The sequence below is a fragment of the Pangasianodon hypophthalmus genome, chromosome 13, assembly GCF_027358585.1.
Source record: "Pangasianodon hypophthalmus isolate fPanHyp1 chromosome 13, fPanHyp1.pri, whole genome shotgun sequence".
In the NCBI taxonomy this organism is placed as follows: domain Eukaryota; kingdom Metazoa; phylum Chordata; class Actinopteri; order Siluriformes; family Pangasiidae; genus Pangasianodon; species Pangasianodon hypophthalmus.
In genome coordinates, this window is record NC_069722.1 from 23,519,814 (window position 1) to 23,545,879 (window position 26,066).

Here is a 26,066-nt window from a genome sequence, read left to right on the forward strand (position 1 = left end):
GTGCACTTAGTTGTGAAATTGCAAGTTTCAAACTTGCAGAAAGACTGATGAAAAGAAATGAGAGATTTAGAGAAAAAGAGCATGCAAAAAGGAGTTTGAAGGAGATGGAGGGAGAGGCAGAGGATGTGAGGAAGAGGAAGTATGAGAGAGAGATAGAGAGGAAGCCATGTGAAACAGAAAAAAGGGAGAGACAAATATAGAGAGAAAGGAAGCAAGAGAGGGAGAAATAGAGAGGGAGAGAGGACAAGAGAGACAGAGGGAGTCGAACAAAGAAGCAAAGACTGATAGATAGAGGAGGAAAGAGAGGGAGATTAAAAAGAAAAGAGACAGAGAAAGCCAGAAAAAAGAGAGTTTGAGAGAGAGAGAGAGAGAGAGAGAGAGAATAAGGGCAACATAAAAAAGAAAAAGAAAGAGAAGGAGGTTGAGAAAGGGAGAAAGAGATAGACCAGACCAAGGGGAAGTGAGCTAAATAGTAAGAGACAGAGAGAGACTGGGTCAAAGACGACAAGGAGAGAGAGAGAGAAAAAGATAAATGTATGAAAGAAGGATAAAAGAGGGAGGGACAGAGAGACTGATTGTCTGAGGGAGAGAGAGAGAGAGAGAGAGAGAGAGAGAGAGTCAGGAATGGAGGGAGAGACAATGACAAAGAAAAACAGGGAGGTTGAGAAAAGGAGAGAGTGATAGACAAACCTTAATAATAAGAATAAGGGAGAGAGGGAAAAAGGGAGCGAGAGAATTACAGAAAAATGGTGAGACATTGATAGAGAGAGAGAATGAGAGAGAGACTGCATGAAATGAAGAAAATAGAAGGAAAGACAGAGAGACACAGAGGGAGAAAGTAAGGAAATCAAAGAGAGAGAGAGAGAGACTGATAAGTGCAGAAAGAAAGAGAGTGGGAGGGAAAGAAAAAATCATAGGGATAGAGGGAGATAAAGAAAAAGAGTAGGAAACGTGAGAAAGAGTATTTCAGAGAGAGAGAGAGAGAGAGAGAGAGAGAGGGGGGGGGGGAGAGAGAGGAATCAGAAATGTAGGGAGAGGGAAAGGTGAAGAAAGAAAGGGACAGATAAAGAGAGAGAGAGAGAGAGAGAGAGAGGAATCAGAAATGTAGGGAGAGGGAAAGGTGAAGAAAGAAAGAGAGAGAGAGAGAGAGAGAGAGAGAGAGCACACCGTGCGCGCGGACAGAGCGGCCTCATATCTGCGCGCGCTCTTGCTGAACTCACATCTCCACGTTTCCATCTTCCTAGCGGAAAGTCGCGCGCGCTCCTCATGCCCTTGAAGCGCACCTTTCCGATCCCGTTAACCCTTTAACGCGTCGGTGAATGAGCTCGCGCGCGCGCTCTCTCCGTCTCCGGTCTCACCCGTCCCGCGCATGAGCCCCGCGCGCTTGATCTCTCGTGTGCCATGAAGACGAGCCGCCGGTGTCGCGCGCTGCTCTCCGTGGGCTTGAACCTGCTCGCGCTGCTGCTCTCGAGCACGGCGTTCGCCACGGCGTACTGGTGCCAGGGCACGCAGCGTGTCCCCAAGCCGAGCTGCAGCAAGGAGCGGCGCCACCACTGCATCGACTACGGAGCCAACGACACCGACCCGAGCAAAGTGCACTACAGCTGGGAGACCGGGGACGACCGCTTCCTGTTCCGCCGCTTCCACGCGGGCATCTGGTACTCGTGCGAGGAGAACATCCACGGCGGAGGTAGGAGTTACACTTCACTAACTTATTATAACGCGTTACAACTCTGATCGTCATCACTTACGACAAAAAAATAATAAATATTGCAAATTATGTATCACTATCATAAAATCTGATTGCATGAGTAAAGGTGTGATGACTTGCCTGCTCAAACGCACGTGCCTAATCGCGTAAAACGCCTTTCGCATCACATTTCACACGTGATAAGTTGGACAAGTTGAACACGTGACGTCATAAGTTTTCCCACGTATGATTACGTGACTCATATGTGACTATGTATGAAATACACGTGAATGTGCATTTCAACGTTATGCCATGAAATATCACGTTGCATCATGGGAATAACGTGTGATCACTTGGGGCGTCATGAAGGTGCATTTCAACATGTTATTCCATGAAATTGCACGTGACATCATGGGAATAACATGTGATCACCTGGAAAAAAGTGAAGGTGAATTTGGACGTTTCGAATTGCACATTGAGAACTTTAGTAAACACACATGACATCATGTAAACAATACAGTATGAAATCACGTGAAAAAAAATCATGTGAAATGAAACATGAAATTTTTTTTTTATTAAAATAAATAATTATTAATATTAATATACGGGTCCATAAGTATTTGGACAGTGACACATTTTTTGTAGTTTTGCTTCCGTACACCACCACAATGGATTTGAAATGAAACAATGAAGATGTGATTGAAGTGTAGACTTTCAGATTTAATTCAAGGGGTTTAACAAAAATACTGCATTGACCGTTTAGGAATTACAGCCATTTTTTTTTATAGAGTCCCTCCATTTTTCCAGGCTGAAAAGTAATTGGAAAGTTGGCTGATAAGCAGTTTAATGGCCAGATGTGGCCTGTTTCCTCATTATTACAAGACAAATTAAGGAGGTAAAAGGTCTGGACTTGATTCCAAGCATTGAATTTGCATTTGGTAGCTATTCATGGGAACTCTCAATATGCGGTTCAAATAAGTTTTGATGCAAGTGAAGGAGGCCATCATTAGGCTGAAAAACCAAAACAGACCTATCAGAGAGAGCAGAAACTTTAGGAGTGGCCAAATCACCAATTTGGAACATTCTTAAAAAGAAAGAATGCACTGGCGAGCTCAGCAACACCAAAAGGCCTGGGAGACCACAGAAAACAACTAAAGTGGATGATCACAGAATTCTTCCCCTGGTGAAGAAAAACCCCTTCACAACATCTAGCCAAGTCAAGAAGCACATCATTGTCAAAGTCTACAGTCAAGAGACGCCTTCAGGAATGTAAATACATACGGTTTACCTCAAGACGCAAAGCACTGGTAACACTCCAGAACAGAAAGGCCAGATTAGACCTTGCTAAAAAAAAAAAAAAAAAAAAAAAAAAAAAAAGTCTGACCAGTACTGATGTAAGATTAACTTGTACCAGAATGATGGGAAGAGAAGGATATGGAGAAGGAAAGGAAGAGCTCATGTTCTAAAGCATACTACATCATCCGTCAATCATGTGGAGGCAGTGTTATGGCATGGGCATGTATGGCTGCCAATGGAACTGGGTCAGTGGTGTTTATTGATGATGTGACTGCTGATAGAAGTAGCAGGATGAACTCTGAAATGTATAAAGCTACACTTTCTGCTCAGATTCGGTCAAATGCTGCAAAACTAATAGGGCAGCGCTTCACAGTACAGATAGTTAATGACGCAAAACATACCACGAAAGCAACCCAAAGTGCTTCTTAAGGCAAAGAGATGGAATGCTCTTAAATGGCTGAGTCAGTCACCTGACCTCAACCCAAGTGAGCTGCTTTTCACTTACTGAAGACAAAACTGAAGGCAGAAAGACCCACAAACAAGCAGCAACTGAAGGCAGCTGCAGTAAAGGCCTGGCAAAGCATCTCAAGGGAGGAAACTCAGCATTTGGTGATGTCCATGGGCTCTAAACCTAAGGATTTGCATCCAAGTATTTAAAAAATAATCCTTATATTTATAATTAGGTTAGTTTGTCCAATTACTTTTCAGCCTGTGAAAACGGAGGGACTCCGTGGCTGTAAAAGGTTAATGCAATATTTTTGTTAATCTGCTTGAGTTAAAGCTGAAAGTCTGCACTTCAATCACATCTTGATTGCTTCATTTCAAATCCATTGTGGTGGTGTACAGAGGCAAAATTATGAAAGTTGTGTCATTGTCCAAATACTTATGGACCCATCTGTAATTAATAATAAATCGCACAAAAAATTATCACGATTTAATTATTTTTACATGCACTAAAAAGCCTAATGCATGTGAAATTAATTGAATCGTGGGATTAAAAAAAGTCACACGTGAAAATGTACTACATGTACAAACGTGTGACATGTAACAGATGAAATGTCTAAAACTACATGTGTATTTTTAAGTTTTAAATTTCTGATTATTCATTTCCCTTAAATAACTTTTTATAAAGTCCATGTTTGAACTCTAATGTCCCTGAGGATAAATTACGGTGAGGAAAATGTTTATTTTATGATTACTGGGCATCTGTATATTGCTGAGTGTGTGGAGGTGTTTGAAGAAGAAACCCCCAGGGGTCATAAAGAATATTTATGTGGTGTATATTTTAAAATACTGGCGTTCCAGTAGTGGAGTTCTCAGTAGACTACTTATAAAGTTGTTATGGTTTTTTATAGTTATAACTACTAAGCCTAAATGATTGGATAAATTTACAGAATTTAATACAAGCCCCAGTAATGTCAGAACAATACTGTACATATAAATAATAAAGTTATTCATAAACACCATATAACTTCTTTAGACTTCAGAAAATAAAAGCTGTAATGGTGCCATCACCTACTGCATATATCTACCCTCTTCTGCATACATGTGCTCATAGACACCCACGATTGGCTAGTGTTGCTGTGATTGACAGGGGAGACATTGTATGCCCCTCCCACTCAGAGAGCATGACCAATTTTGTTCTATCGGACTCCCGGCCATGGATGGCTGTGGCATCTGTATTGGGATTCAAAGTCGCAGTCTCTGGAAGAAAGGTTGATTTGCGCCACATGGGAGTCCTGTAACTCATAAAACATGGCCACCATCAGCCAATCAGTTTTCAGCAGGCATTTAACAGGATTAGCATTGAGCTACTGTCTCAAACAGTATGTTCATCTATTTTTTTTTTTTAGTGTTCCGTGTAATTTGGTAAGAACTGGCCACTGGAGGCGCTGTTTGTGACGGGTGCTTGGACCCCGCAAATCACTGCTTGTAGCTATTAATAGTAGCAGCAGTAGCAGTAGTAATGAATCACAGCATCCAAGAATAGATTTTTTCCCCCACTTTTTTATCTTAAAAATATAAATAAGTAGCTAGCTTTATTAATTAGTCATTAATTGTAAAAATAGTAATAGTTAGGAGTAATTTTATGGCAGCAAATTCTTAGTCACACCCCTAAAGTCTTTCCTTAGCTAAAGAAAAATCATACTTTATATTTAACATTTAACGTAAACCCTGAGGTGCTTCATGCAAATATAATGTGATCATTAAATTCTATTAAAGTATTAAATCAGATGTGTTTCAGGAGATAAACCTGTAAATTTACACACTGTGCTAGATTAAAAGTCTTACTTCATCACAGATAAAGCAAATCTCACAAGATGTGCATGTTTACTTTCTTTACAAGTTTACTCCGCTTTTGCATTTCAGTAAGAACGTTGGTTAATTATCATAATTTAACTAATAATTTCTTTATTTCAGTGTGTAATTATTACCTACTACGCACCAATTTACTGTCATCCTGCTGCTAACGGAAATAATCTGCTGAATTTGCTAACACAGCAGCAGAAGCATTAATATTTCATTTCTTGCCCAGAGCAACAGTTTTGAAAAATCTCCAAAATGGCACCTTACTCCCTCTTCCCTACAAACTGTAAAGAGCATTATGGGAGCTTTTTTTAATCGCCCCCATTCACATCATTCCTCATTCACTGGAAGGTGTTGTAATTTTTGTAATTCTTTAACTGTATATTTTTAAATATATTTTATTTTTGATTTTGATTTTTTATTTTATTGTGTTCTTTGTATTTTTTCAAATAATTTGTTAATTTTAATTTTGTAATTTTTATAAAAATTTATTTTGATTTTTTGTTATTTTTATACTTTATTTTTTATTAGCTCGGACAAAAATGAAGTTGGAGCAATAGTCGCAAAATACAATGTGGTTTTGAGTTAAAAGTCTGAGTTAAAAGTCACTAACTACTGAGAGCCCATTGTCACCTACTATTAGTCAGGTATTTTTTTCATATATTTTTCTTCATGTAGAACGATCTTGCTGTTTTAATTAACACACATTGGAGATCACTTAGCCGACTGGCAGAGGGATTTAGATCGTCTTGTGGGATTTAAGGTTTAACTGGAGAAAATCTCAGACATGCAGATGAGCAGAAACATAAAGCACCAATGTAGAAAACATTAACACCTTTTCTTATTGGAATTTTTCCCCTTTTGCCAGGTCAGCTGAGATTCCTGAGTTTTTGTCCAGATAATCGAATAATATGGCTTTAATCAAACCTCCATTTTACTTTAAAAATCACAGCTACAAGTTTTTAATAAACAACTCTAACTCACAGCCAGTTTTCCCTAAGACGACCCACTAGATGCATGGATAGATGGATACATTATTGCCAAAACAGTGGATAGATGGATGGATGACTAATGGAATGATGGATGAAGATATACCGCATTGTCAAACGCAGTGGATGGCAGGATGAATGGATGGATGGATAGATGAATGGAATGATAGATAAATAGATTGATGGATTAATGGATGGATCGATGGATGGGTCGGTGGTAGGAATGATAGATAAATAGATTAATGAATGGATGGATGGATGGATGGATACAATATTGCCAAAGCAGTAGAAGGTATGATAGCGGGATAAATGAATGAGTGATTGAATACAGTTGTGCAAAAGCAGTGGATGGAATGATGGATGGATGGAATAATGGATAGACGGATACAGTATTGCAAAAGCAGTGAATGGAATGATGGATGGATAGAATGATAGAGAAATAGAGTGATGGATGATTGAATGAATGGATGGATGGTTGGTTGGAATGACAGATAAATAAATAAACATATGGATGGATGGATGGATACTAGTGCACTAGTGAAATACTGAATGTTGATTGGCTGCCATGGGCCAGTTATATAACGTAACAGGAATAGGATGTTTTGTTATCCCTGAACTGAAGAAACGGCACTAGGTACAGATTTCACATTTTCTAAGTGTTACTGCAGCTCATTATGGTCAAAACACCACCAGAAAATCTGGGAAAAGTTGATTTTCACAACAGGATCTCTGCAGAAAATGCCTACAAATTGCTGTCAGATGGGTTATAATGGTTAACATGGTGTGGAGAGCAGACTGTACAGTGACATTACACCCTGAGTGTTCATTAGGGCATGATATAGTACGAGTCAGAGGCAGAGAAAGTAAGAAATATTCATGACTTGACATGACAATATCGCTAAAATAGTCTAACACCAGACACTGAACACGTTTGACTGATGGTAAGGATGTCCAACACGGCAATAAATCCAAGAACCCAAGCTTAACGGAGATGGAGAGAGAGAAAAAGATGAGAGAAGACTATGGAGTGATAACATTTATATGGATTAACTTGTATGATTTGATGTTTTTTTTCCCAAAAAAAATTTTGCCACCTCTCATAAACTCATAAATCATAATTTCTGTTTTTACGTATTATTTTCATATAATTTTATTTATTGCATTTTTATTTTTTTTACATTTTATAAAAAAGACACATTCACATATAACACACCCATACAATATGTAAGCATTATCAATATATTCTTGTATGATTTTCTTGCTCGAAAGAATGTAAAAAAGTGTAGCAATTGCTAAAAAAAAAAAAAATAATTCAGTCACGCTCATTATTTAGACAGCCTTCCTATCAGAAATAGGAGATTGAGTCATCGTAACCCGATCGAAGGCCAGGCAATCTCATTAATTCTGCATGTGAGGTGTTCAGGCAGTAAATTATATTAGCGAGATTAGAGTGATTTGTTATGCATCATGCTGGTGTCACTATAGCGCAGTTGCTTAATTGATATCTAACATGGCACTATAGCGAGAGATCACACAAGTTGTCATAGCATCCTCAGAGTGGAATAAATGCTTAAAAGCTTAAAACATGGAGCTGGAGATGATTTCAAGAAATATTTCACTGTTTTTCAACCTAATTTCTAATCTACAGCATCTGCAGTGTGTGTGTGTGTGTGTGTGTGTGTGTGTGTGTGTGTGATTATGACACAGAAGAATTTCAACACATTTCTCTGCAGTGAGAAAAGATAATAAAACCAATTTACTGTAAACTCACTTATAATAGAAATTGACAGGCATCAGAATACGACGTCTGCAAGGGTTGTGTGTGGTTTTGTATTGCTTGTCATATACTGATGCTAGAGTACTATACATGTAGTGTCTGGAGGTCATACGTAACTCTACTTGTAGGTGAAATACACAGACAAGGACCAAAGCCAAGAGAAATGAGAACACAGAAACACGAGGCTTAGAAAGACATGAATACAATTGGCAAGACTTCGCAAAGAACAGTGATACACAGAGGATATAAGAAGGCAAAGGTATCACGAAGCTAATACAAAACAGGCGAGTATAATTAGTAACAGACCAATGATCGGACAGGGGCGGAGACAGGACTAGAAGAGAAACAGAGGCATACTGCGTAATAAACAAAAGCATGTGGAGAACCCTGAAACAAAACATATGGATTTGTGATACCATGACTACAGGAAAAAGACTGTCACTCCTCCATCTTGGCATCATTCATGAATCGGCTTGTGACGATTTCACAGGCAAGGTCATATAATATGTTGTTTCCCATCAGTAAGCACTTAAAATAAATAATCAATAATGCAAACTGAACACTACAATAATTATACATGGGTAATAGAGTAAAAAAGCAGTTCAGAAAGTTTGATAGTGTCATTACGCCATAAAGCCCACACATCATAGATAAAGGTGTGGCATTAAGCTAGTGATGTCACCTGCGTGACTTGGCAAATTTCCAAATTGTCCCCATTTACACCACAGCTCTGTTGAATTCGCAATTCTGATTGGCCAGCAGATGTTGATTAATTTTCTATAACAATACAATAAAGCAGCCGCATATCACAGGTGTATATTAATACATTCGTTCTAATATGCTTTAATAGTTACTACTGTTTCTATAGAAACATTGTAACATTGTAATACACTATCGTTTCTACATAAACTGAAAAAAACGTGTAATGTGAAGTTTTCTGTAAGGAGATGTTTATATAACATTTATGGAAGGAGTCTCCAGTGTCAGCACTTTGTAAAGCTGTAACAAGCTGCATTGTTTTTTTTTTTTTTTGTTTGTTTGTTTTATAACTTCAAGAAAGAGAAAAAAGAGAGTTTGGTGAGGGAAGGACGGTTTATAGCTGCTATAACGTAAGCGAGAACAGGAACTGACTTGTTTCACCGACGTTCCACAACATGGATAAAATATTGTTCTTTCATTAATAAAAAAAGGTAATCACTGGCATATTGCTGTAGTATAAGAGGAATAAAACACTTGTGCATGTGCTGTTATAGGAAAATAAGTAACTTTGGGGTGGTAACAGTAACTCCATGATGAAAATCCATAAAAAATAAAAACTGGAACACGTGATATGTTCGTATTTATTGCAACGATTATATTTAATTGTAATGAGCATGATTTGGAGCATGTAGCCAGCTGGCAGAGGGATTACGTTCACCATCAGGAATTCCAAACTTCAATTGAGAAAATCTCAGCCATGCTGATGGGCCGAATCCAAAAAGTATCGCTGTAAACAATCATTTGCACATTTTTATTTCCTGGATAAAATGTATATAGCTTTTTTAAAATCAATTTATATCTTTTTAACCATTTATCATTTTTTTCCTAGATTTACTTCTGTTTTTTTCTGACTTTATACATTTCAAAAGTTGAGATTTCTAAGTCTTTATAACAGGGATTCATATTCTTCAAATCATGTTCCGAGCTAACAGAACGTCCTTTAAACTCCGTGTCATAGCTGTGACTTGTGCCTTAAATAACGCGCTTCGATTCGTTGTCTTTATTTTGCACTTTGTTGACATGCTGCCAAGTTTTAAGTGTTCCTTCCACAGACAGAATGACTTATGGAAATAAAATACTTTAACAAGCTTCTATCTTTTAAAGAAGCTCACCTTGCAAGGACAGCCAAGTCATTTTGGACAAATTTGTAATGACTGTCCTGTAAAAATGATGCATTAGAAGATGAACTTTAAAAAAAACCCTCCACATAATATTGTACTATGCACCTGAGGCTGTTTGAATACTACAGCGTTGTACGTTTGCGATTCCTAAGAGACTCCCGTCGATGAATGAAAGTCTACATTGACTGAGAGTGTAGATGTGCTCCTTTTGTCTGTAGGCATCCTCTCTGGGGAGCGCTGAAGGAGGAGCATTACACTCTTGTTGACCTCTGTCTGACCTCAGCCCTCATCCTCAGAGAGCGATTGCACAGTTTCAGTCGGGCTCCATGGGCTGACTTTTCGATTAGAGCCCTGGAATCAAAAGGTCTGGGAAGAAAAAAGTCCTGCTCATCGCTCTCACAAATATAATTGGAAGTCTCGCTTGAGACAGGATTGGGGCGCTTGCCAAAAAACAATCTAGTTATCTCTTTTTGTTTGTGCCTTCTGGGTTTCTTTCACTTGTCTGTCTCCAGAAATATAGTAACAGAATTACATCGTAAGTATAATTCTGACTTTTTTCCCCCGGGGATATTATCATTTATTGCATACTCATACTGATGCATATCCATTTTTCTAAACAATCTGCAACTAAATAAAAAACTGTAGTTAAAAATAGTTCGCAGTGTAATGTGTGTGTGTTAGAGGTGAAGAGGCAGGGCACATGTGCATAAGATCAGCTTGTACTATATTAGGGCAAATCCAAGAATCATCATCATCATCAAATTTCGTAGCGTGGCTCATATCACAGGTGGGCGGCATTAAACAAGGATAAGCTATATTAGGAAATGTGAACGTGGGCGTGGATCGAAATCAGGAAATCGAGACGTAAACATGAACATGAACCACGAAACCTGGGCAAGAAACAAGGCTTAGTAACAGACATAACCTGAACGAGACTTCGCACTGGAACAATGAAAAACAATGCCTTAAATATACAAACTAATCAAGAATGAATACAAAGCAGGTGAGAACAACCATGACACATTAGGAAGCTAAACCAATGAAAAGACAGGGGCGGTAACAAGACCTAAACTAAAACTAAACGATTTATAAACAATAATATAAAACACAGAAGCAACGTGGTTCACGCTAGCAGTCGCAACACGCACTGAGAGCTGCAGCGAATCATGAGAAGGGGAATAAGTCACAAGAAGTTGTTGATTAATTATCTATAACAGCAGCTCTGACAATAGTCTATACATCACAGGTTTATATTGATGCTCTAGTTCTAATATGTTATCATTTTTATAGCAACCACAGCTTCAAATAATCTAAACCTAATAATAAAAAGATTAAATTTGTTGTTATTGAACACAGAAAATCATTGATATGTTGATGTTTTCATCATGAAGAGCCGTTTGTTTAACATTAATGGAAGGAGTCTCCAGTGTCAGCACTTTGTAACGGTTAGCAGTAAAACCATAACTAAGTTTTTCCAACAAAGTCTTCAGGACAGAAACTTTTATGCTTCATGGCCTCTAGGTTAAATGACAAGTTGCTTTTTTTTGTTTTATTAACTTAAAAAAAGAGAGGCTGGTAAGAGAACGACTGTTTATAGCTGCTATAACGTACGTAAGTGAGAACATAAGCTAATTTGTTTCTTGGGTGTTCCACAACATTAAACGTAGCTGTACATGCAACGCGAGGATGATGTGTTATTCTTTAATGAATAAAAGTTTGTAATTGTTGTCAGACTGCTATGGTGTAAGAGGAATAAAACACTTCAGGATGTGGTGTTGTAGAAAAACAATCAATCGATTGAGCTACACTTTTAATGACGTTTTGAGTTCACGTTATGGACGTGCTAAGCAACTGAAGTCGATCAAGTCTTGCAATGATTGGTGTTCTGAGAGCACACATGTTAACACCGTGGTTACCTTGGGTTTCTTTTTTTTTTTTCAGGTGAGAAATGCAGGAGCTTTATTGATCTGGCTCCAGCGTCAGAGAGAGGTGAGTAATGAGTGTCATTAGAGCAGCATCGAGGCTTGTCTGATATCACACTCCGCAAATACAGCACATTTACTATCTGTTCTGATTGTGGCTTCATTTATAGCTATATGTATAGTATATTACTTTTTTCCATTTCAGTCCTCCATGTTATTGTAAAAAGTTTCGTAGGCTTGGGTGATATATCAGAAATGTTGTATACTGGCTATTAAACTTTCCATTACTATCCATATTGGCAATAAGATAGAGATTTGCTTCTAAACTCAATGAAATACATCCCACAAGGCTAATATTCAGAATATGCTGACTCACACCTGAGTTAAGACCACTGAAATGTATGCTATGCTAAAAATGTGCATAATAAAGCTTCACTAGGAATAATAGTACACTAGAAATAAGACTGCATTAGAAACAAGCTTACTTCGCACAGGTTTTCATGCTGTGTGTGAGATTTATGCTACCAGGTCAGGGGTTGTGTCAAATGACTGCTGCTAATCACAACCAATTGATCCAATCATGTGCAACTCTATCAGTCTCACAAGAGAGATGGAGAAGAAAACTGCAGAGACGGCAGCTTCCAAGAAACGTTTTCTCCTCGAAGGGCTTGGCGTTAAAACTAAAAACAACACGGGCATGTTATTTTTAAAAAAAAATATGTTTTAATGTGTTATCGTTTAAATAATAACAGCTAATCACAAGGACTTGTATGATGGACGCTCCAGATAAGCAGATTTTATAAAATCTTTATAATCAATGACAGTGTGTTTCCTTTAAATAGATGTTTATGTAACATTTATGGAAGGAGTCTCCAGTGTCAGCGCTTTGTAACTGTTAGAGGTAAAGCTGTAACTTCAGGACAGAGGAGTTTACGCTTTGCAGTTTTTCTCAATAACGTGACAAGCTGTGTTTTTTTTCCCTCTAGGTTCTGTATAGCACTTTTCAGCGTTCTTTGGTTTGTAAAAGTTCTTTGTGGTAGCATTTCTCTATGAAAGATGATTAAAAGAACCCTTAACTATCCAAAGAACTCTTTAGGAACCTTTGTTCTAAGAGTGTAGAATCATTATGCATCCAGAGAACCATTGAGGAATCCTTTGGTAAGATTAGAGAACAATTAGCCATCCAGGGAACTCCTGAGAAACCATTTTTGTCATCTAAAGAACTCTTTTTAAGATGGAAGAAAATTAAGGGACTCAAATAACATTTCTGGAACCCTTGTTCCAAGAGTGTAGAACCATGAACCAATGACAAATGCTTTTTTGATAGAACGCAGAAAACCTAGCCCGCCAAAGAACCCTGAGTGTAGAACAATTAACCACCCAAAGACCCACAGAGGAAGCATTTTTTTTAAGATCACAGAAAGCATAGCAATCCAAAGAACCCTCGAGGAACCCTTTTTGTTAGATAGTAAAAAAAAAATATCAATCTAAAGAACCATTTTTTAGGACTGCAGAAAAATTACCCATCCAAAGAACCCTTGAGGAACCCTTGTCCTCAGAATGTAGAACCATTAGCCATGCAAAGGACCACTGAGGAATACTTTTTTAAGATTGTAGAAAAATTACCCATCTAAAGAACACTTGAAGAACCCTTTTTAAGATTATAAAAAACAACTAGCCATCTAAAGAACCCATGAGGAAACCTTTTTGCAAGATAGTAGAAAAATTAGCCCTACAAAGAATCCTTGAGGAACACCTTCCATAAGATTGTAGTTAAAAATAACCATCCAAAGAACCCTTTAGGAAACCCTTTTAAGCTTGCAGAAACATTAGACATTGAAAGAACCCTTGAGGAACCCTTTTTTAGAGTGTACGAAAACAACACATCCCTCAGGGTAGAGCTCAACAGGAAGCAGGAGCTAAACCAGGAAATGAGGTTCTGTTAGTTAGAATTCTATAAATGTTGAATAAGTGCAGTTTTGCATGAAAAACTTTTGTAGTTTCTGCAGTGACTTTAGGAGCCGACTGTGCACTTTTTAGCTCGCGTTCGTGATTCTGGGAGGTGTTTAGCTGCAGAAGAGAACCAGTGTTTTATGGAAAGACAGAAGAGGAAGCAATGAGACGGAGGCGTATTTATTACAATGAATATTTGATCAGACAGCTCTGACGGCTCCTTAAGAATATGCAAAACCTCAGCAACTATCCAGAATGATATATGAGAGATGTAAACATTACAAATTAGTCTGAAGTGTCTGACTGTGAATAACGTCAATGTCTCAGTCAGCATTTCCGTGCATACTGTATATCAAACGACAGAGGCGGATATTTTAAGGCGGTAAAGAAACACTGAGATTAGATTAGTCCTGGAAGGGATTTTATTTTTGTCCTGAAAACGGGAAGAGTTTTTTGTGTGTGTGTGTGTGTGTGTGTGTGGGATTGGTGTTTTGGCATCCATGCAAGAAGTGCTCATGAAGAGGTATGAAGCAGGGTGGAACTCTCAGTGCTAGGCTGGAGGGCAGTGTGTATTTGTGAGTGTGTGTGTGAGAGAGAGAGAGAAAGAGAGAGAGAGAAGCGTTAATGCATGGTATCACTCTCATACAGCCCATTTGTCGTCTCGATGCTTTCCTCCAGAGGCTCTTATCTATCCCCGAATGAGCTGCCAAGCCTGGGTTGCTCAGCGAAATGATTGTTCTTCAGCCACGGGCAGGTAGGTCCGACCTCGCCTCAGGTGCAGCGCTGGTGTCATTGTTTTGTTCACAATCCAGTGTGTGCTGGGATGCGATGGTGCCTTTGCGGGGAACTTGCAGAGAACCATATAAAAGTTTGTATATTATTTTTAATATGACACAATTTCATATCCTTATGAGATTAAATACTCATATTTTTGTAATTATTTTAGGGAAATAAATTGATAATGTGTTCTAAACGAATACAAATACCGATAGGGGGCGCACTATTAGTTTGGAATCCTGCAGGAAGTTCACAGGACAAACAAAGACCACGGTGATGTTACTGTATTTATAGAATCTGTAGTAACTGCCTTGTCAGGGTCGCGGTTTAATTCAGCTACTAGTTCATATTTCAAATCTGAATCCAGATCCAATGACAGATTAGGTGACGTCGCAACAGGTTGAAAAAAAAAAAAAGAAGATTGTGAACAGTAAAACGTATCAGATGACTACAATTTTCAGTTTCCATTTTGATCAGTGATAGTTCTTGGTAATGGATTCAAACTTTCTCCGTTCTTGACTGTCTCACTCACGTCAAAAGAAGAGTTTAGTTGCTACCATTTTCTCTTGCTCTACCGGAGAAATGATTGAGCCATCAAGAAGATCTCTAAGCTTCGAGGGAAGATTGAACTTTTGTTTTGCTGGCTTTTGAAGAATAAAGGCTTGATTCTCAAAGATATACCACTGCGTCTTGAACTCGGGAAGATAAGTGCTTTCGGACATAAATATTGCACGTTGCTGTCACATCTCAAGTTTGGCTTTTTTCATCACATCCCAACACTCAGTTCTTCTCAGACTTTTCTAATTCTCACAGACTTCCCTTTGAACCAAGAGCAAGCATCAGAAGATCCAAACCCTTTAAGGATCTACATGAGTTAACAAATATAAGAAAGATAAGAAGCAATCCAAAGCCCTATTTGGATGGGATTAGCTTCTCAGAATGACGCCACTCCTGAAATATCTGTCTTCTCTGTCATGTATGTGTCAAGGCTGTGCGTTCTGTATCCTAGCCATATGTTTTCATCCTACATAGTGATATGATCGCATATTGAATCATTTTTTTTCTAAAACACTATAATCATGACATCATGGCTTATGCAAATATGGTATGCTCTGTGTTCTCCATTGTCAGTTGATTTTTCTGATTTCTACACACCTGCTTGCTTTTTCTTTTTCTTTTTCTTTCAGCTTTTTGATTTGTTTAATGATGTACATCATGAAACCAAATAGCAAATGAACCAAAAGTATCAATTTGATTTGATTTTGGTTCATAGTAAACAGACTAATAGGTGTGGAAGCATGCTAAGATCACCATTTTGGGGCTAGTATTTTTATTTTAGGTTTTTTTTTTTGTGTGTATATGTTTTTTTTTTTATCAATTAGGTGCCTCTAAATGTTTTGTAAAAGGATGGGTCTTCACACTAAATCTCTAAGAGGGTTTTAGCTTTATGCTAGTTTTACTAAATGGGCTATTTGTACTTGATAATTCCCACAATTAACCTCTTAATGGGCAGTAATTAAATATGGTCACACTTGATTATTAATTACTAAGTTAGTAAGCACGTAACCATTTACCAAGGAGCAGATGAACAATTAGTTACCATAATGGTTTATTGTTGATTACAGTTTAATCACTATAGTAGCTTATTGTGGTAATAGGTAATTAATCAAGAACTACAGTGTAATAATTGGTTAATTAAGCATTAATTAAGGAAACATTTTGTAAATATTCTCCTAGAAGCACCATTTGCTTGTAAAATCCTATATCTGTCTATCCATCTGGACAGGAGTGAAATGATCAGACACTGACATTTTGTCTAATGACAGCAGTTATATTGGTCTGAGGCACACCATGTAAACTTACTGTCCGAATAAGACTAAAGATATGACTGTCTTCTCACCCGTGTTATGAGGCGATGAGCAAATGTAGAATGCTGATAACTTTGGGAACACTCCTGGGACCGTCTGATAAGAGATTTTCCCAGCTCACTTAGAAAAAACATCAATTTCTCAACATGTGGAAGCCAGAGGGGAGTTGGGGAATGTTGTCTCAATGTATCTTTCTGCTTAACCAAAGCAGAGTGGAAGGAAGTTTATCATAAGCACTTTCATATTTGAGATAATGAAAAACACCAGCAGGATGGTATGTTAAGTTTTTGAGTAGGTGGAACTGGTGCTTAGAATATTGCAAGTGTTATAGTCCATAGGTATGTAAAAAATGATCGTTATAATGTAAAATTCAAAATAAGAACGTACAAAAAAACACAGGAGTCGGACAACAAGACCCGGACTCAACTCTAGAAAATGCGTAATACAACTTCCCCAAGCTACTATGACACAAAAGGTTATAAATAAACAAACTGATTAAGAAATTAACACAGAACAGGTGAACACAATAGGGCAACAAAGCATCATTTCAGGGGTGGAGACTGAACTAGAACAGGAATAAAAACACGAGCATGTGGATTTCATTGCGATGTGAAGGGGGAAATTGTGGTATATAAGACAATCTAAGATTGCTACTCCCACTGCTGCTCCTTAGCTTAACCGTTAGCAAATGTGAATTAATACAAATGTGAAGATATCCAGGATCTAAGTGGTCTTTCAAAAAAATATAAATCATGAAAACATCCTTTGAGCTCATAGTGTCAAACTTGATTTTGTTTGCTAATAATGAAGGCCGAGCCATTCACTCTTACATGAGTGTGTGAACAGGAAATGACTAAATTTATTACACAGTGGTGGAGTGCTCACAAATGTGTGTGTGTGTGTGTGTGTGTGTGTGTGTGTGTGTGTGGGTTTGCAGGTGTCCTTTGGCTGTCAGTGGTCTCCGAGGTGTTATACATCATGCTGCTGGTGGTTGGCTTCAGTCTAATGTGCTTGGAGCTCTTTCACTCCAGCAACGTGATCGATGGCTTGAAGCTGAATGCCTTCGCCGCCGTCTTCACGGTGCTGTCAGGTAGCCCAAAAAAAACTGATTATACATTTCCTCCTTACACATACAGCTCCAATTGATGAAAGCTACACTGACCTGAAGTGCATGCTAGTTGGATATTTTAAATAAATTGAAGGATATGACAAACTGAAGAACCCCTTAAGAGTTCTAGATTTAACATGTTTTCCACGCATCCTCAGTGTAGAAAGGATCTTCAGGGGTCCTTTGAATGTTTAACCATTCTATCGCTCTAAAGGATTCTGTTTGGGGAAACAATCCTCTGTTGTTGGGATCTACACAGGACCTTTAAAGGTTCCCACAGAGGGGAAAACTAAAGAACCCTTTAGACTGCTAGATGAAACTTTTAATAAATGTGCATAGCATCTACTGTTACCATTGGAGACCAATAAAATTCATCCACCCACCCCTCATCCACCCCACTACACTCATCAAGAGTTCTTAGCTTATTAAGGGGTTCTTTAAGGGTTCCCACAGAGGGCCAATGCAATGAACCTTTTTTAAGAGTTCATAGTATCTTGTTTTACCTTTGGAGATCAATAAAGATCATCTCTCCATAAATCCATCATCTACACTTTTCAAGAGTTCTTAGCTTGTTAAAGGGGTTGTATAAAGTTCTCTAATAGATAAACACTGTTGTAGGGTTCTGTATAGAACCTTTAAGAGTTCCAAAAGAAAGGCAAGCTGAAAACACTTAAAGTTTCTAGATTTAACCTCCAACCCATAAATCCCCCACCCCCAATACACTATCTATAGAGTCCATCTATAGATATACATTCTTACAAAAAAGGGATCCTCATGGTTCCTTTGAATGTTTAACCGTTCTAGCTTTCTAAAGGGGTACTATATGGAAACAACAACTAATTGAAAACAATCCTCTGTTGTCAGGTTCTACACCGCCTGAGCCTTTAAAGGTTCCCTCAGAGGTACAAACTAAAGAACGCTGTATGGTGTTAGATGAACTTCTTTAAAGAGTGTATAGCACCCAGTTTTACACTTCAAGTTCAAGTTCAAGTTCATCCATCCATCCATCCATCCATCCACACTCATCAAGGGTCTTCAGCTTGTTAAAGGGGTTTTATTTGGAACCTTCTCTGATAGAAAAACACTGTTGTAGGGTTCTACATAGAACATTTAGGGTTCTCCATGAGAGACAACTGAACAGCCACTGGGGGTTCTTAATTTAACTTTCCCCCCAAGACACTAAGAGTCTATTTATCTATCTACGTTCTTCCCAGAAAGGGATGTTTATGAGTCCTTTAACTGGTCTGGTTTTCTAAAGGAATTCCATTTGGAAACCACCCTCTGTTGTTGGGTACTGCACAGAGCCTTTAAAGGTTCTCCTGGAGGGTCACTAAAAAGAGTGCATAGCACCTAGTTTACCCTTGGAGGTCAATAACATTCACAGGTCCCACGATTCATAAAGTTGTTCTATTTGGAGCTTGCACTGATAGAGAAACACTCTGCTGTTAGGTTCTACATAGAACCTTTAAGAGTTCCGCCTAAGACAAACTCTTCGACTTAAACCAAAGATGTAGGGATCTATCTACATACTTATAATAAATGGATCCTCTGGGTTCTTTTGGAAGGCAAACATAGAACCTAGAACCTACATATAACCTTTTAGGACTGACAAACTAAAGAACCATTTAGGACTAGATAGAACCTTGTTTTCAGAGAGTGGACCTGCCTACTGTATGTAAGGAAAAGGGAAATGTTTTGGCCCAATTATGGAATAAAAAAAAACTAACTTTAGACTTATTCAGATGTAGAAATGAGTAGTGAGTTTGAACTTTTTTGCCTAAGATTTTTTTTAAACTCTTGAAAATAAAGCGAGCCTGCATCTTAGCTCTAGCTGCCTCATTCCCTGAGCCCTTGCTGTCAGATTGCCAGGAACAGCTGCTCCTTTTTGAATTGAGATTATTCGATTTGCCCAGCTGGCCCCCAGCTCTGTTCATTTGGGCCTTTAATACTCACTAATTCCAGACGCAGCATCCGGTCGGGGAGAGATCGCCGACCCAGAGACGAGCCTCAGTTCAGCCAGCTGACACAGATTAAAGAGGTTCATGCTGGTGCTATCAATCAGCATCTGAAGGAGGAGTGGGTTTATGCTGGCTCACCTTCACTTCCTGTAACAAATACCGAGATCCGTATTCGTTTTATATACTCACTGCTGTCTTGATTGAAAATCCTGGATTAAAATCTGAGAGCCTGCTTTGAGTTACCAGCTCATGTCACGTGATCATATACGCAACACAGGGCTTCTCAAGCTTTTTTTGTGCACTGACCCCATTTTAAAGGACCAAAATTCTGGTGGACTGGGCTTGTGCCTTGCACTGCATCATATCAAAATCATGCAGTGTAGTTGAAAGTGTGCATCTCATCTCGGCTGCTACATCCAACCTAGATCTTTACTTTGATTAGATGCTTATAAGAACACTGAAACCTGTATCCCTTGAGTAAGTGCTATAAAATAGTTTAGTTGGGTTCACATGGTGCGTTGTATACCCTCTGTGTCAGGTGAACCACAGCGTTTGGGTTTTAACTCCAAGTTTGATATATCGGTTTATTGAAGGTAGGTACTTGTTTAAAATTTAGTTGCACTGATTAGGTTGGTTTCAGAGCTGTTTTCTCAAACTTCCTGAATTTCAGTCAAGAATTTGCTGCAGCTATTATTAGCAAAAAAAAAAGTTGTTTTACATTTTTCAGCTTTAATGCATATGTTCTTCTCCTCTAATTACCTTTTGAACACTATCCTGTGTGAGCTTTCTAAAAACCTCAGAGAAATAGTGTTTTTACAGTGACTCATAACGCCTTGCTTTGTGTAGGCTTCTGGCATATTGAATATATAAACCTGAAGCCACACACACTTCTCAACGCATACGAACACCTACATCCTCCAAATCCTGAGTCCTCCCTACGCTGAGAAATCCCCAGTGTAGAGTTACACCTACAGTCCAGCTGGACACTAAGTTTGAAATGCACTAACCATGCAACTGTTTTCATACTTTTGCTGTTTTCATGAGGTTTCTTTCCTTTCTGATAACATCTGGCTTGGTGGCGCCATCATTTGAGATGGGAAGCATTTTAACCCAAAAAGAAACCTTGACAAACTTCATGATCACCTTTCAGAGTTAGTAGAACATTAAAAACACAACACGGCTGCACAACCACAACAACACAACAACAGCTAGCTGGCTTACTAAAGCTACGTGAAAATGAGCTACTCAAACTAGAAACATCTTTAACATTTCATCAAACTCAAAGAAGGTTATCGTTGTATCCATATAAGCTGACCTCTAGGCCTAAATTCAGTGCTGGGATTGTTGCTTATTCTTTTACGAGAATTGAATTATAATTATACGTCAGTCACGTGTCACTGTATCTGAATGTTTCCACTCCAGGACTTTTGGGGATGGTGGCTCACATGATGTACACCCAAGTATTCCAGATCACAGTCAGTCTGGGACCCGAAGACTGGAGACCACACACCTGGGACTACGGCTGGTCCTTCTGGTCAGTGTTTCTTCTTAGCATTACACACCATACGCTATGAACAACTTCTTCTGTTTAACTTAGTAATATGGCTTAGTTCTGGGTGCAATTATTTTAAAACATTTTGTAAAATGAAGGTTCCTGTTAGGAATCTGCTAGCACAGAAGAGCAATAGTTTCAAAGAAGGTAGTGTTCTTGGGGCTGTATTCAGACTGACCGACTTAAGTCCAATATTTACTCAGGGAAAGTTACACGTATTCAGAGTATTCGGTTACGCAGCTGCTTAAGTTGATTTCATTGCCTCCCCATTCAGATTATGCAAAATATTTTCTGCGTGTTCTCGTGTTCTTGCCTCTGAGGTTGCCAGTTTTTTTCTTGAGTAGAAAACGCCAGAGATGGGGTTCATCCATATCGTCTAGACCACAATTTTTAAAAGTAAATACTTGCCTTTAAGCTTGAAAAAAAAATCATGCATAGAAAATGTGGACTGAAGAAGGAAATAGCAAGAGACAAGAAATTTAGACATCCTATTATTTTACATATAAAATTTTTTTTTTTTTTTTTACATGTGCTTGAACATTTAATGGTGCGCAACTTCGTGAAGCTGTGAGATACTAAATCATTGTCCTGAATTGTTAACATAATGTGTGCATGGGATAGAATCTTTTATGATGCTTTGAAATGATTTTGTTCATTCGATGCACTCTTTTCTAAAGAAAATGTGCCAAGAGTTTGAAGGAAAAGCTGACTGAGCATTCATCTACTACACATACAGCTCACTTTAAGTGTTATTTATAATAAATTTGGTTCTTGAAATAAGCAATGTTTCTGATTAAGACGCTCTCTTTTAGCTGGTTTCTCGGTTTTATTTCCACTCTGTTAGTGCCAGCAGCTCTCCGCAAAGGAAAAGGGTAAGAAGTAAAACGCATTCTGTGCCACACGCTGAATGAAAATCTGGGCTAATGAATCGTGCTAAAGAAGGAGCAGTCACAAGTGTGTGGGTGTTTGGTCCTTATTCTGCAGCACATGCAGCTCGCTCTAATGGACTTCTATCACTGAAAATCCATTCCCATTAACGTGCGTCTTCCTCACAACACTGCCCAAGAATAAAACACTCACATCACAAAGTGCAGCTTTAAATGTTTTTTCCTCTCTGATGGTACTTTGTGGAAAAAGCTTCAAGCTTGGACAAAAAATATATATTTAAAGAAAACTGTACATTGCAAACTTTCCACCATTTTGAGTTTTTGTGAGATTCCTACAATGATCTATTTTAAGATGTGGATTACTTTAATACTTTTTGTATAGAACAAATAGTAACACTTTATGCTAATGATAGTGTTCATAGGGCTACACAACACCTGCATGATCTCTTCATGACTACTGATCTACAGAAATATTTATAAAAGCTTATTCTAGTAGGTAGAAGCTGACATACAGATTGTGTGTGTCAGTCTTCATATCAAGTTGACATAACCCATGAGTCAAGTGACGAAAGGCTGTGTCATGACATTTTTCTAGCAGACTTTGAGTTGAATTGAAGTCGTAAACAGCCTTGTTAAAAGCACTATGCAAATAAAATTGAAGCGTGCTTATTAAACATGAGTACGAGGTGCCATGAATTGCACATAATGCATGAGAGCAGTTCAGTTCTGCGAGCACTGAGCACTGAGAAACATGCACTTTCCCCTTCCCCTTCGTTCGCCAGGATCTACACTTTGCTCACAAACTGCGCTCAGTCTGCATATTAGTATTGATGCATCCCTAATTACAGCATTCTCAAAAAAAAAAGAATCATGTAGCATTTCAAAAAAGCTTAATTCAAAAGTCTCTTATGTTTAAGCTTGAATTGATCATTCCAGGATTAACCGCGGATTCTCTAGGACACCCTTACTGAAAGATCTTTAACCGCGTGTTTTCATCCAGAACAATGCTACATGCGAAAACCTAAAGGAGGAATTAAATCCAGGAGCATTTACTGGGAATGTTGCGTTGAGAAAATATATGTCCGTATTAGCCTCTCTGTTCATATAGCGATGAAACATTTGTATTGTGCGAATGATTTGTGGTATTTTGGTACTTGGATAAGAGCTCTTGAGACATGCGCTAGGTTCTGACAGGCATGAAAGTGGTATTTACATTGGCTGAATTACCCCAGATGCTCTACTGCCATCCATTAGCCCAGGATGAAATTGCTTCATTTGTTTTTTGCCATCTGGCCAATTTCTTTTAGCGTTCCCCCCTCCCCCCCACACACACTTCTTTCTCGTGTGTGTTTTTTCTTGCATCTTTGAAAGCAGTAAGCTAGAAACCTGTAAATCAGAAGGTAATTGCAGTTCAGGCTGGTTGAAATCCATCAGGGTGTTGTGTTAATTTTCTCTACCTCACAAGCTATTCCGGCACTTTCGGGACTTTTGGATAGGGTTCATTTCTCAAGCATGGACGCAAGTCATGGACATTTTTCGTCCAGAAAGTTTAAGGAAATGAAGCAAGAATTTTTTTATTTGGTTTCTGTCAGTTTTTATACTCCTGACTATAACTCCGTATTCAGGCAGGTGTAAGTAAAAAACAAGTTCTTAGGTTATAATAACAAAAAGTACAGTTTGAACATAACACTCGCACACGTAACACTCGTGCAAAATCGTAATGCTCCTTAAATCCGTAGTTACGCCTGAAGTCTGAATACTTACGATCTTCTTCAATTATAGCTCCAGTGTAGATGAATAGATTTTACTGATAACCTAAACAACACGTTTGTACCAGTTATGATTGCAACATTGACCTAACTACACCTGATCGTGAATCATTCAGAAAACATCCACATTACTTAGAGCTGCTAAGATGAAAAGTTTCTCTGTTTTGTCTTCTCTCAGCATGGCATGGGGATCTTTCACCTGTTGCATGGCAGCCTCCGTCACCACGCTCAACTCCTACACGAAGACGGTCATCGAGTTCCGGCACAAGCGCAAGCTCTTCGAGCAGGGTCTCCGTGAGGAACAGGCCTTCCTCGACCAAGAGGCCTTCCACTACTTCCAGGATCGCTCTGTGCAGTCCATCTCCAGCTCGGTGGACCTGTACCCAGGCCACAGTAACGCCCATGGTAGTGCCTATAGCGGTGGCCGGGGGAAAATGCGTGCGCCTTCAGCTTCCGTGGACATGGCGGACAACGCAGATTCTCTGGGAGAGGAGCAATGCTGAGGACGGCTAACCGCAAAGACTTTTTTATGGTCTGAATATATTCCAACATGGAGTCGTTAGGATTGAGAACTCTCTAAGAGAGTCTAAGAACTCTCGGGAAGACAGCTATGATTTGTGATGGACCTATTTTTGGGGTGTGAACAAAAATGAGTTTATATTTGATTATATAAACAAAGGTGAAATATTTTGTGCATATGCGAAAAGGAAAGAAATGAAAATTGTGCTAAAACTGTGATGAGAGATTGATTGTTGATTGTGAATTGAGAACAGGGACAGTTTCTGAACGTAGCCACGAAAGGTGCACTAACACTGCCACACAAATAACAACACATTGGCTATCAACAGGGTGCCTGCGGGTTCTTAATTAAGTAGTCCGAAATTACATTTTACAGATTAACAGCCTGAAGTACTAAACTGTAAAACTCAACTCTATATTTAATAACGTTTCCTTATATGCAAGTTAGTTTGAGATAACTTTTGAGGACTTTCGGAGGCTGTTCTAAGGATGCCATTTTGTTGTTTTTTGGAACTTAGGTTTATGAAAACGTCTTGATGTTACCTGCAGACACCCTGTTACACTGAAATCTGAAGAATGGTTTTATAGCCACTGCCAGATATGCAAGTGTTGCATTATCTATCTATATATAAATATATATCGAATGTCCTCCATCGCTGAATATGCCTTTGTGTTGAAAACAGCAGATTAGCCGAGTGTTTACATTCGATCTCCAGAAAAGCACAGTGTGCAGTGTTTGTCAGCCACAACAACCCAAGACTTGATAGTTTCACCATCTTGAATCCTTGATTAGATTAGCCTGTTCTTGATTTTGTGACTTTCATATGCATTACTGAATTGTTGAGCAATGGCGATCAGTGGCCAGGCCTGTTTATTTAATTTATTTATTTACTTCAAATAATTTTTTTATGTATAAGTAATTGAATACATTCTTCTTTGAACGTATTAAAATCTATTTATCTATGTATGCATTACAACCATTTGATGAAAATGAGTTTCAGACTGATTTATAGCTTTTGTGTTTTTCTTGAAAAGTGTCTATTCAGCTCCATGTGTTAAATACACACACACACAAAAAAAATGTCACCGATCTCACATATTGTATCCTGCTATATTATTGCAAAGAGAAGCTCAGGACTGTTTTTTAGTAAACGAGTTTATCTACTGGTATCATCTGATACTACCAGGGGTTCAGCACACAAAAAAATAATAGACACATCTCAGAAGAAAAGCACACCTTTCTTTTCTGGCTCTGAGAATGTTTATCCCTCATCTGCAGTACTCTATGGCCAAGTAATATGTGTGTTTCATTTCAAAAGGATTTATGGCATGTGAGCCCTTGATTTTGACAAAATTTACTGGAAGTCATAAAAATAGCAAGTAGCAGCATGTTAGCAAGATCCTGTGTTCAGCAGAACAGCGCAGATGAAACTTCATCTTGGGTTAACTTCAGCTGAGTGAAATCTTGCTTAAATATACAGTGCCTTGCATAAGTTTTCACCCCCATTGAACATATTTCCACATATTGTAGTGTTACAAACTGGAATTGAAATGAATTTATTTGGGATTTATGAAGCATGGTGGTGGTAGTATCATGTTCAGAGTTATCCTTGGCCTCTTGGTTGCTTCTCTGACTAATCTCCCACTTTATCCAGTCAGTGATTTTTGGCAGACAGCCTCCTATAGGCAGATTTGTCATATGTTCTTTCCTTTTTTGAAATGATGGATTTAAATCCTGTCGCTTCACATAATATTCGGTTTGATACTTTTTTTGTTTGATACTTTCCCAGAATTTTGTCACAGACATATTTTAA

At 38.4% G+C, this 26,066-nt stretch overlaps 1 protein-coding gene and 1 long non-coding RNA gene across 2 annotated transcripts in view; one reads left to right on the top strand and one right to left on the bottom strand.

The window, feature by feature from the left end:
• The first annotated feature begins 1,041 nt into the window (after positions 1-1,041).
• gsg1l (gsg1-like) lies at positions 1,042-25,258 on the top strand. Its single transcript, XM_026947119.3, has 5 exons — positions 1,042-1,690; positions 11,881-11,928; positions 17,397-17,549; positions 20,948-21,059; positions 23,912-25,258. The coding sequence occupies exons 1-5, from the start codon at positions 1,402-1,404 to the stop codon at positions 24,234-24,236; spliced, it is 927 nt and encodes a 308-aa protein (XP_026802920.1). The 5' UTR covers positions 1,042-1,401; the 3' UTR covers positions 24,237-25,258.
• Positions 17,423-26,066, bottom strand: part of LOC128319751 (uncharacterized) — a 51,198-nt gene continuing 42,554 nt past the window's right edge. Inside the window, exons 2-3 of the long non-coding RNA XR_008303221.1 lie at positions 19,521-19,672; positions 17,423-17,542 (exon numbers count right to left, since the gene is read on the bottom strand). This is a non-coding gene — a long non-coding RNA (uncharacterized LOC128319751). The remainder of the gene's footprint in view (positions 17,543-19,520; positions 19,673-26,066) is intronic.